At 38.9% G+C, this 12236-nt stretch overlaps 1 protein-coding gene, 1 long non-coding RNA gene and 2 other non-coding genes across 4 annotated transcripts in view; 2 read left to right on the top strand and 2 right to left on the bottom strand.

The window, feature by feature from the left end:
* The window catches only part of LOC123509411, a 2145-nt gene extending 617 nt beyond the window's left edge, over nt 1–1528 (bottom strand). The window contains exons 1-2 of the long non-coding RNA XR_006676195.1: nt 1495–1528; nt 1–56 (exon numbers count right to left, since the gene is read on the bottom strand). The exon at nt 1–56 is cut by the window's left edge and continues 617 nt beyond it. This is a non-coding gene — a long non-coding RNA (uncharacterized LOC123509411). The remainder of the gene's footprint in view (nt 57–1494) is intronic.
* A 431-nt stretch (nt 1529–1959) lies between these two features.
* Nucleotides 1960–2030, top strand: Trnag-gcc. Its single transcript has one exon. It is a non-coding gene; the product is annotated as a tRNA-Gly (tRNA).
* Nucleotides 2031–7090: 5060 nt separating this feature from the next.
* Nucleotides 7091–7161, top strand: Trnag-gcc. The gene has a single exon. It is a non-coding gene; the product is annotated as a tRNA-Gly (tRNA).
* A 2130-nt stretch (nt 7162–9291) lies between these two features.
* LOC123509406 lies at nt 9292–11487 on the bottom strand. The gene is made up of 2 exons (XM_045263698.1): nt 11368–11487; nt 9292–10028 (listed from the first exon to the last, which is right to left on the bottom strand). The coding sequence occupies exons 1-2, from the start codon at nt 11368–11370 to the stop codon at nt 9579–9581; spliced, it is 453 nt and encodes a 150-aa protein (XP_045119633.1). The 5' UTR covers nt 11371–11487; the 3' UTR covers nt 9292–9578.
* Between the last annotated feature and the right edge of the window lie 749 nt (nt 11488–12236).

The following is a 12236-nucleotide window of genomic DNA, read 5'->3' on the forward strand; positions in this document are numbered from 1 at the left end:
ACCGCCACCACCACCACCACCACCACTGCCAATGCCACCAGCTGCCACTTCGAGACCTGTAATGGAGATGTGTCTGACTTACTTTTATGCATTACAGTATTCAGATCTAGATGAGTCCCAGGAACACATTTAAAATGGACGGCAATTTGGTAAATGACTGTGGCCATGTTTGGCTGCAAAAATTACATGTTTCCCGTGTGTGATTTCGTTATGGTTTCCTTCACTGTGTAATGTGTGATAAAAAAAATCAAATGTCAACTCATTCACCAACATAACCTGAATCACGAACTCACTCACCCCTTCATCCACTATCTCATCTATTATCTTATCTCTACCTCCTCCATCGCCTCATCCACAATCACTGTCCATTCCTTTCCATTATACTCTCTATCTGCCTTGTTTGATCCTCTACCTACAAACTCACACCTAAAAAATATCTTAATTAAATAAAACCATCTTTATTTCTTATTTCTTATCATTCATCTCTATTCTAATACTGTACAGCACTGATAATCTTTCTACCCTGTCATACGTCACTCAAACTGTCACTCAGTCATTTATTTTACTTCTATTTCACTTCATGATTAAAAGTTGTATTACTGAAATCAGCTCAGACCTTAGAGTGTCTTTCTCGTGCACTTTCATTCCATTACTACGAAACAACAAGACTAGTTACCGTTTGGTCGTTCCCGCTTCACTAAATTCCTCTCAGAAAGGAAGGAAAAAAGTCTGGCAAACTTTATTTCCTTCCCCAAAACATTCAAATGAAATATGAAAATAGATACATAAAAAGAACAAAATAATCAGATTAGTTGCAGAGTTACAGTGGAACCATGCGTGCTTTGGGATCCGAGGGGTCTCCAAGCGCACGGGTTCGAATCCTGTCACGGTCTGAGTGCAGGTTGGGCTTCCTCACTCAGGGCAACGGTTTCCTAGCGGGTGGGCTTTGAGATAGGAGGTACCCTAAAAAGTATCCCCTTTAGTCCATAAATTCCCGTGAAAAGCCCACATGGTATAAAAAAAAAAGCGAAAAGATAAATTCGTTTCCCTCTCAGATTTCTCTCTTCTGATCCAGTACTTTGGCAGCAGCATTTATGTTTTGTTTCGTTTTTTGCTTGATAAATCTCACAGATATTTTGTCTCCTCTTTTGAAATTGTTCAGACAAACAGGTTGAGTCTAATAGGAAAACAACTTCAGTTAGATATTCTTTTAGCAGAGTTAAGTTAAATAAAAGAGAAACAAATGAATACTGATAGAAATTCTGTTATTACGTTCAAATTGAGAGATTTCTATTCTTTACGAATCAAATTTTTATTACTTTTATCTTTTTGGCTTATGTTGTTATTTTAGTATCACTGAATTCGTTTTAAGAGTAACCCTCCTGTTTGATTTCGTGGTTTTTGTACATCTAGGACACACACACACACTCTCTCTCTCTCTCTCTCTCTCTCTCTCTCTCTCTCTCTCTCTCTCTCTCTCTCTCTCTCTCTCACCATGTTTTTGACGTGACAAGGGAGAGCCAGTGAGGGAATGACAGTAAAGGGAGAGTTTATATACGAGGATGGTGACGAAATGTTTTCCAATCCCCTTCACTTGTTTGTGTTTTCCCTCTAATTGTTCCATCATTCCTCATTGCATCATTCCCTTATCCCTCTCTCCCTCCCCTTCCTCCTCCCTTCCTTCCCTTCCTTCATTCATTCCTTCCTTCCTCCCTCCATTCTTTCTTCTCACTTAGTCCTTTCTTCTTCTCTTCATATTTATTTGTTTCTATTTTTCTGTTTACTCACATGTTTAGCAATTACAGTGACTTTCAACAGGCAGAGAGAGAGAGAGAGAGAGAGAGAGAGAGAGAGAGAGAGAGAGAGATCGGAGGGAAGGAAGAAGACAAAACTGCAAGTCACAGTATTCTTGACCGCATACCAAATTTGTATTTTCTATCTCCATGACTTATAAGAACAGCATCGGTGGTTCAGTGGTAGAATTCTCGCCTGCCACGCGGGAGGCCCGGGTTCGATTCCCGGCCGATGCATCGAATTTGTGTTTTTTTATATCTACGGAAGAACCACCGGATGTGTGTGTGCGTGTGTGTGTAGTGGATGGATGGATGGATGTCTGGATGATTTTCCTTACCGCGTTACTGTTGCTTTAAAGTTGTCCAGCCATTTGGCCACAATACTTCGTGGTGTTTTTTTTTTGTCTTTAAGATGACAATTTTTGTATATTTATATAATTATCTTTTCCATTTCAAGTTTGATGTTGTTAGACGCGCGAATATTCATTTCACTTCCACAATAACGTTTCCCTGGTTGGCATTTTTCCCTATCGTTGTTTTGTCATTACTCTCATGTAAGAGAGACTAGCTAAGAAATGCAGAAAGTAGACGGCGTGGCGAAAAATTACTGAATATAAAAGTGAAAGAAAAAAAAACAAACCTATACGTTACACACGATTCATCATAATACGCGATGGAGCGCATGATGAAAACAAAAATACAAAAAGAGAGAAGGGGTAGGAGAAGAGAAAGAGGAGGAAGAGGAGGACAAACAGAAACGCTGACCACTTACAAGTGATGTGAAACCCATCGAAAACGAATCGCGCACTCTTTGAAACTCCGTATAGACAGCATTGGCCGGTCCAGGTGTGTGATATAAGCACTATTCACCTTGTCTCTGTATCCTGCCTCACTCTCGCAATCACTGCCAGTCACTTCACTATCACTACCATTCCTCTGTGTTGCTGCATGATACATAACAGAGCCTCGTGAGGAACAAACAGATATGCTAATGTTTATTCTTCCTTTATTTTCTTGTAATGTCATAAGCTGCGTTAGGTTCCCTCCTCCTCCCCGACACCATGCACCCCTCTCCTCACGACGGAACAGGACACACTTACGAGCCCTTCTATATATGTTGGAGTGTTTGTATATCCTATAGTACAGTATGTACCATAGATTTTTACATGGAAGAAGCCGAAAAAGGTAACTTAGAAATTTTCCTCTGAGTTCTGATAATAGAGCGCCTCATTGCCCTTCAATACTCTCTCTGCTGTTCCTCAACCGATTTCTATATAGGCATAGGTCGGGGGAGGGGAAGAGGAGGAATTTGTAGTGGGAAGGAAAAATGGAGGAAAGGATGATATTTTTTTTTAAGTCTGTGGAAGGTGTGAGATACTGTGCATGTAATGGGAGAGGGAGTGATGGTGTGTGTACGTGCGTGTGCTAGCAAGAACCATAATAGAATAGGTTTATGTCCCATTAACTGATTACTTTTTTTGTTATTTAGTCCAATTTGTGCGTAGTGACCAGATAGAAAACGTAGTGAGAGTGAAACAATCATGCAACTTACGGCAGCTTTGCCAGTAAATACCCACCTGCGCAGGACGATAGAGGAGGCGTGGGTACAGTCGTTACACCTGTTCTTCCATGATTTGAAATTCCATCGCCATCATCACTGTCACCATCACTATCACTGCAAAGAAACCATAGCTGCCTCCACACGCTCTAAAGGAGAGAATGCTGTGTCTCCTGACTGCCTCACCACTGTCTTCACACTCTTTTCTTTCTCAGTGTTTACTTTCTTGTATCCTCGAGAATTGTACCCATCACTATCATTGTTGTTATATACGAGATGTTTGTCACGTCATAGGATTAGTCTATATGTATACGCTCGCGCACGCAAGCAAACACACACACACACACACACACACACACACACACACACACACACACACACACACACACACACACACACACACACACACACACACACACACACACACACACACACAGAAGAACAATTCACCATGTCCGAGGCGATAGCGAGAGCGAGAGCCAGTTAATAGAAATAGAAAAGGTGAAAGGAACTCATAAGAGAGAAAACGACATACAGGTGGCAGCTATACTCCCTACTCATTTTTCCCCTTTACTTTAATTTTTTCCAACTATCTGTTGTCTTTTTCCTGATGTATCATCCATTCCACCCTGTCCTATTCCTTTTCCTTCTCCTTCTGTTCCTCCTCCTCCTCCTCTTCCTCCTCTTCCTCCTCCTCTTTCTCTTCCTCCTCCTTGTCACGGAAGATTCCACAGTCTCAGGTGTTTTCTTATGTTACTTTCAACATAAGGTCATTAATTTGCTTATTAGATTTGTGTATATTACCAGTGCACGAACGGGCTCGCTCGCGCACACACACACACACACACACACACACACACAAAATTTAATTGGCTTCAGCATTAAACAAAAAGAGTGTATTTTTTATATATTTTTTTCTTCTTTTTCCTTGTCTCTATTTTCATCATTTTATCATCACGATCATCATCATCATCGTCAACATCGTGAACATAACCAGTATTTAAGTTTGTTATCTTAAGATTGTCAGTTTGTTATATTTTGTTACCTTTATCATTATCAATGTTGTTATTATCATTATTGTCATTATTATTATTATCACTATTATTATTATTATTATTATTATTATTATTATTATTATTATTATTATTATTATTATTATTATTATTATTATTATTAATATCATTATTATTATTATTATCATCTTTATCACTACTATTATTATTATTATTATTATTATTATTATTGTTATTATTATTATTATTATTATTATTATTATTATTATTATTATTATTATTATTATTATTATTATTATTATTATTAGTAGTAGTAGTAGTAGTAGTAGTAGTAGTAGTAGTAGCAGTAGCAGCAGTAGTAGTAGTAGTAGTAGTAGTAGTAGTAGTAGTAGTAGTAGTAGTAGTAGTAGTAGTAGTAGTAGTAGTAGTAGTAGTAGTAGTAGTAGTAGTACTAGTAGTAGTAGAAGTACTAGTAGTAGAGATGATAGAAGCAGTTGCAGTTTTTTTTTCCTCATTCTCTTTTTTTTTCTCATTCTCTCTTTTTTTTTCTCCATAACTTTTGATGGTAATCAGAATATTCTACGGCTAGCAGCTGTATTACAATCACAGACAGACACTCAGAGAGCAGAGTGTCTTGTTGGTGCTTCTAATAGACAGGTGAGGTGCAGTGCGGAAACACGCGAGAAAAGACTATAAGGAAGAAATACTCCTTGCCTCATTAGAAGAGAAAAGAGAAAAACCCTGCAAAAAATACGTCAGTGTACGGAAATAATGTATCTTGGTGCAGGTGACGGTGATGGTAACACGATGAAGGTGCCCTGACGCACCAGCCACACTAGTGAAGCGTCTTGGTGAGCACGAGACCCTTTCTTTTCATGAGCAGCTCTCCATTTCACTCTGTTGACGTATTCGTAGTAAGGTGGTGAGTATGGAGAGTGTGGTGGATGTGTTGATTATTATCCTTTCGTGTCTATTCCTCTTATTATTACTTCACCGCTCTTCTGCGTTCTTTCTTTCTTAATTATTGATTCTAATCGTTCCATCTCTATCTCTTTCTGAACTAAATCTTCAAATTCTGCCTCATTAAGTGCTCTCTCTAGATCAGAGTCTGTGGTGTCCTGTTCTCCGGTGCTCAATAATATGTCTAGCACGTGTGTGCCCACCTTTAACAATTTCTTTAGGACTTTATCAAACCCTCTCTTCTGTCACTGGAGCGAGAGTATCCTTTGAGCTCCATGAAGGGAGAGGATAATGCTCCATTGGCTTCTGCAACTTCACTCAATTTCATGTTCCTTCCTAAGAGATGTGTCTCCGCCTTCTCCACCGCCACCACCACCACCACCACCACTGTCAATGCCACCAGCTGCCACTTCGAGACCTGTAATGCAGATTGTCTGACTTACTTTTATGCATTACAGTATTCAGATCTAGATGAGTCCCAGGGGCATCTTTGAAGTGGACGGCAATTTGGTAAAGGACTGTGGTTATGTTTGGCTGTACAAATTACTTGCTTACAGTTTGTGATTTCTTATCGTTTCTTTGAGTGAGTAATATTTGAATATAATCATATGTCAATTCATCCACCAACATAACCTCTCTCTCTAATTTGCTCATCCCCTCTTTTCACCATTATATCCACCACCTCATCTCTAACCTCCTCCATCGCCTCATCCACAACCACTATCCATTCCTTTCCATTACTGCGAGCTTAATGTGCTGCAAGTCAGTAAACTTAATTCGCGGGAATGTAGCCTCGCCCTCCTGATGTGTAGAGTGTGGTGTGGTCTCAGTCCTAACTGAATATCAATGTATGAGCTCTAAGCTCGTTCTGTAATGGGGAAGGCTGGCTGGGTGGGTAACCAGCATGCGGATGTAGTGAATCACACACACACACACACACACACACACACACACGCTCGACTCACATTCGAGAGGCCCGGGTTCGAGTCCCGGTAAGCGGCGAGGCAAATGGGCAAGCCTTTTAATATGTGGCCCCTGTTTACCTAGCAATAAATAGGTACGGGATGTAACTCGAGGGGGTTGTGGCCTCGCTTTCCCGGTGTGTGGAGTGTGTTGATGTGGTCTCAGTCCTACCCGAAGATCGGTCTATGAGCTCTGAGCTTGCTCCGTAATGGGGAAGACTGGCTGGGTGACCAGCAGGCAACCGAGGTGAATTACACACACACACACACACACACACACACACACACACCATCTTTTGACGTGATAAGGGAGAGCCAGTGAGGGAATGAGAGTAAAAGGGAGAGTTTATATACAGAAGATAGTGACGAAATCTTTTCCAATCCCCCTTCCTTACTTTTTTTCTGTAATTTTTCCTTCATTCTGTATTGCATCACTCTTTATCCCCCTCTCCATTCCCTCCTTCCTCCCTTCCCTCCGTCCTCTATTCTCTCTGCCGCCATTCCATTCTTCCTCCATTCTCTCCTCGGGTAGTTCTCTCTCTTCTTCCTCTTCATATTTTCTTTTCTATTTGTCTGTTTACTCATATGCAATTACAGTGTCTTTTAGGAGGCTGAGAGAGAGAGAGAGAGAGAGAGAGAGAGAGAGAGAGAGAGAGAGAGAGAGAGAGAGAGAGAGAGAGAAAAGGAGGGAGGGAAAGAGGAGGGGTGTGTGGAGGAGGAAACATCACTTTAAAATTAAATCACAATGACTGACCTCATTGCAAATTTTTTTTGTTTCAGTACCTTTTAACCTCGTAATATCAGGCATCGGTGGTTCAGTGGTAGAATTCTCGCCTGCCACGCGGGAGGCCCGGGTTCGATTCCCGGCCGATGCATTGTTGTTTTAATTTTGTTATATGCAAAAGAACCACCGGATTGTGTGTGTGTGTGTGTGTGGTTGGTGGATGGTTTTCCTTGTAGTGTTTCTCTTGCATTAAGATTGCCCAGCTATTTGGTCACAACACTTCACGGTGATTCTTTTCAGAGAGAACTATATCTTTTCAGTCTTTTATATATTTATCTTTTTCATTTCAAGTTTCGCATTGTCAGACGTGTCACTATTCACCTCACGGTCACAAGAACGTTTCCCTGTTGTCATTGTTCTACTGTCATTAGTCGCATGTAAGACAGGCTGTGGCTGAAAATTACAGAATATAGACAGCGTGGCGAAGAATATGTGAATATAAAAGTAAGAGAAAAAAAAAACTATACACTACACACTTTTCTTCATAATAAGCGACGAAGCGCATGATGAAAAAGACGAAATAGAAACTGAGGAGGAGTAGTAGGAGAGAAGAGGAAGAGGAAGAGGAGTAGGAGAAGAGGAAGAGAAGGAGAACAAAGAGAAATCCTGACCATGTGCAAGTGATGTGAAACTAATAGAGAAATTAAGCACTCTTTGAAATCTCATATAGACAACATTGGCCTGTTTGCATGCGAGATATTAGCACTACTCATCTTTATTGTCTCTGTAACCTGCTTCACTCTCACAATCACTGCCAGTCACTTCACTATCACTACCTTTCCTCTGTGTTGCTGCATGATACATAATACAGCCTCGAGAAGACTACTAACAGATATGCTAACGTTTATTCTTCCTTTATAACGAGAGTGAGAGTGGAGAGAAAGAGAAAGAGGGAAGGAAATTCGGAAGAGAGAAAAAGTCAAAGCGAGGCAACTAAAATTTCTACTGATTTGATTTTTTTTTCCATTTTTCATTCATCTTATTTTTTTTTCAAATTTTCTGTTGCCTTTTTTTTTTTCTTATGTACATTTCTTCCCTCCCTCTCCTGCTCTATCTCCTGCTCGTCCTCTTTCTCCTTCTCTTCCTCATTCTCCTTTTTCTCTTTATTCCTCTCCTTCTCGCCCTCTTCTGCTCTATCTCCTTCTCCTCTTTCTCTCCTTTTCTTCCTCATTCTCCTTCTCCTTCTCTTTATTCCTCTCCTCTTCCTCCTCCTCCTCCTCCTCCTCCTCCTCCTCCTCCTCCTCCTCCTCCTCCTCCTCCTCCTCCTCTTTAATTAACTTTGTATTATGTTTTTTTTTCACTGAGAACACCACGAAGTCTCGACTGTGTTTATTGTTTTATTTTCAGTAAAAGGCCACTGATATGCTAATTAAATTTGTGTATATTCCGAATGCACGAACACACACACACACACACACACACACACACACACACACACACACACACACACACACACACACACATTTTATTGGCTTCAGTATTTAACAAAACGACTGTATTTCTACTATATTTATTTAACGCTTTTTATTTTTTTGTGTGTTTCGTTTTACCATCGCAATCACCATCATCATCACCAACATCACCTTCATTACCACCACCATTTACGTTTGTTATCTTATCATTGTTACTTTCTTATAATTTTTTTACCTTTATTCTTTATTATTATTATTATTATTATTATTATTATTATTATTATTATTATTATTATTATTATTATTATGATTATCATTTTTATTATTACTGTTATTGATATTATTATTATTGTCATTGTAGTAGCAATAGTTATAGTAGCAGTAGTACTAGTAGTAGTGGTAGTAGTAATAGTTGTAATAGTAGTAGTAGTAGTAGTAGTAGTAGTAGTAGTAGTGGCTTAGATACTACTACTAATAGTAATAGATAAAGTAGTAGCACTGATTTTAGTAGTAGTAGCAGCAGCAGTAGTAGTAGTAGTAATAGTAGTAGAAGTGGTGGGGGTAGTAGTTATGGTGGTGGTGGTATTATTATTATTATTATTATTATTATTATTATTATTATTATTAGTAGTAGTAGTAGTAGTAGTAGTAGTAGTAGTAGTAGAAGTTATGGTGGTAGTGGTAGTAGTAGTTATGGCAGTAGTAGTAGTAGTTGTTGTTGTTGTTGTAGTAGTAGTAGTTGTTGTAGAAGTAGTGGTAGCCAGGGAGCGGAGTGTCTTGTTGGTGCTTCTAATAGACAGGTGAGGTGCAGTGCGGAAACACTCAAGAAAAGACTAAGGAAGAAATACTCCTTGCCTCACTAGAAAAGGAAAGAGAAAAACCCTGCAAAAAATACATCAGTGTATCTAAATAATATATCTTGGTGCAGGTGACGTGATGGTAACACGATGAAGGTACCCTGACGCACCAGCCACACTAGTGAAGCGTCTTGGTGAGCACGAGACCCTTTCTTTTCATGAGCAGCTCTCCATTTCACTCTGTTGACGTATTCGTAGTAAGGTGGTGAGTATGGAGAGTGTGGTGGATGTGTTGATTATTATCCTTTCGTGTCTATTCCTCTTATTATTACTTCACCGCTCTTCTGCGTTCTTTCATTCTTAATTGATTCTAATGGTTCCATCTCTATCTCTTTCTGGACAAGATCTTCTAGATCTTCTGTATTTGTGTCATTCAATGCTTTCTCTAGATCAGAGTCCTGGATGTCCTGTTCTCCGCTCCTTGCGGATACGCCTAAAATGGTTTTGGTCATGTTCCACACTTTCTTCATGAAGTCACGAAACCCTCTCTTCTGTCGCCCAGTCGCTCCCTTAACGTCACTGGAGCGAGAGTATCCTTTGAGCTCCACGAAGGGAGAGGATAGCGCGCCATTGGCTTCTGCAACTTCACTCAATTTCATGTTCCTTCCTAAGTGATTTGCCTCCGCCTTCTCCACCGCCACCACCACCACCACCACCACTGCCAATGCCACCAGCTGCCACTTCGAGACCTGTAATAGAGATGTGTCTCATTTACTTTTATGCATTACAGTATTCAGATCTAGATGAGTCCCAGGGGCACCTTTGATATGGATAGCAATTTGGTAAAGGAATGTGGTTATGTTTGGCTGCACAATTTACACGCTTACAGTTTGTGATTTCCTTATTGTTTCTTTAACTGTGTAATGTTTGAATAGAATGAAAGTCATGTGTCTATTCATTGGTTTCCATTACTGTCACTATTTACGTTGTTTGATCCTCTATCTACAATCTTCAGCCTAAAATCTATATAAAATAAAACCATTTCTAGTTTCCTTTTTTAATATCAATCATCTCTATTCCAATACTGTAAGGCATTGACAACCTTTCCATCCTGCCATATGTCTCACAAACTTTCACTCAGTCATTCCTTTTGCTTCCATTTCACTTTATGATTACAAGTCCTGGGATTTAGATCAGTCCAGAATGCCTTTCTCATGCACTCTTTTTGCTTTATTAAGCTACAGCAAGACTAGTTACAAATTCGTCTTTCTATCTTCACTAAATTCCTTTCAATAGAAAGGAAAAGACTCTGCCCAACTTATTTTTTCCTCCTTCCGTGAAAATAGATAAATATATTAAATAAAGTGATCAGATTAATTCCGGAGTTTTCTAGATAAATAAACTAAGAGACATAGATTTGTTTCCACTCCCAGACTTTTCTCTTCTTACATATTCATTTGTGAGCAGCATATTTTTTCTTCCTTGATCGATCTCACTTATATTTTTTCTTTTTAAATTGTTCAGAAAATCCAGTTAAGACTAATAGGAAAACAACTTCAATTAGATATTCTGATAGCATAGTTAAGGTAAACAAAAAGGAAATTGTGCTTCCCTTAGATAGACAGTCTCTTGTTATTCCGTTCTAATTTAGAGATTGGTGCTCATTAATGATAAGATTTTATTACTTCACTTTATTTCTGATCTTATTCTTTTATTTTTCACTTATTCCCTTATAAATCTAGCTATTCAGTTTGATTTTGTGGTTTTTCTACTTATAGCACACACACACACACACACACACACACACACACACACACACACACACACACACACACACACACACACACACACACACACACACACACACACACACACACACACACACACACACACACACACACACACACACACACACACACACACACACACACACACACACAGTGGGCCTTTTCTTTAATGTTTTGTTGGCCTTGGCACGTCTCCCTCTTGCATAAACACACACACACACACACACACACACACACACACACACACACACACACACACACACACACACACACACACACACACACACACACACACACTCACCATCTTTTTGACGTGATAATGGAGAGCTAGTGAGGGAATGAGAGTAAAAAGAGAGTTTATATACAGAAGATGGTGACGAAATCTTTTCCAGTCCCCCAATCTCTAGTTGTTTCTGTTTTCGTTCTATTATTTTACATGCATCATTCCTTTATCCCTCTCTCCTTTCCCTCCCTCTCTCCCTTCCCTTTATCCTCCATTACCTCCTCTCGCTTAGTTCTCTCTTCTTCCCCGTGATACAGATTTTTTATTTGGCTGTTTACTCATATATATAGCTATTACAGTGTCTTTCAGCGTGCTCATATAATATATATATATATATATATATATATATATATATATATATATATATATATATATATATATATATATATATATATATATATATATATATATATATATATATATATATATATATATATATATATATATATATATATATATATATATATATATATATATATATATATATATATATATATATATATATATATATATATATATATATATATATATATATATATATATATATACAGAAAGAGAGAGAGAGAGAGAGAGAGAGAGAGAGAGAGAGAGGGAGAGAGAGAGAGACCGGTAAAAATTATCCACATTAATTCTAACAGCATCTAAAGTTTATGCTTTCTTTACCTCCAGACCCACTTTTTATAGGTGTCGCTGATTCAGTGGCAGATTTCTCGCCTGACACGCGGGAGGCCATAGTTCCACTCTCGGCCAATGCAACGTTCTCATTATTTTTTCATATTTGCAGAAGAACGAGTGGATTTGTATGTGTGTGTGTGTGTGTGTGTGTGTGTGTGTGTGTGTGTGTGTGTGTGTGTGTGTGTGTGTGTGTGTGTGTGTGTGTGTGTGTT

Source organism: Portunus trituberculatus, chromosome 27 (genome assembly GCF_017591435.1).
Source record: "Portunus trituberculatus isolate SZX2019 chromosome 27, ASM1759143v1, whole genome shotgun sequence".
NCBI classification, from domain to species: Eukaryota; Metazoa; Arthropoda; class Malacostraca; order Decapoda; family Portunidae; genus Portunus; species Portunus trituberculatus.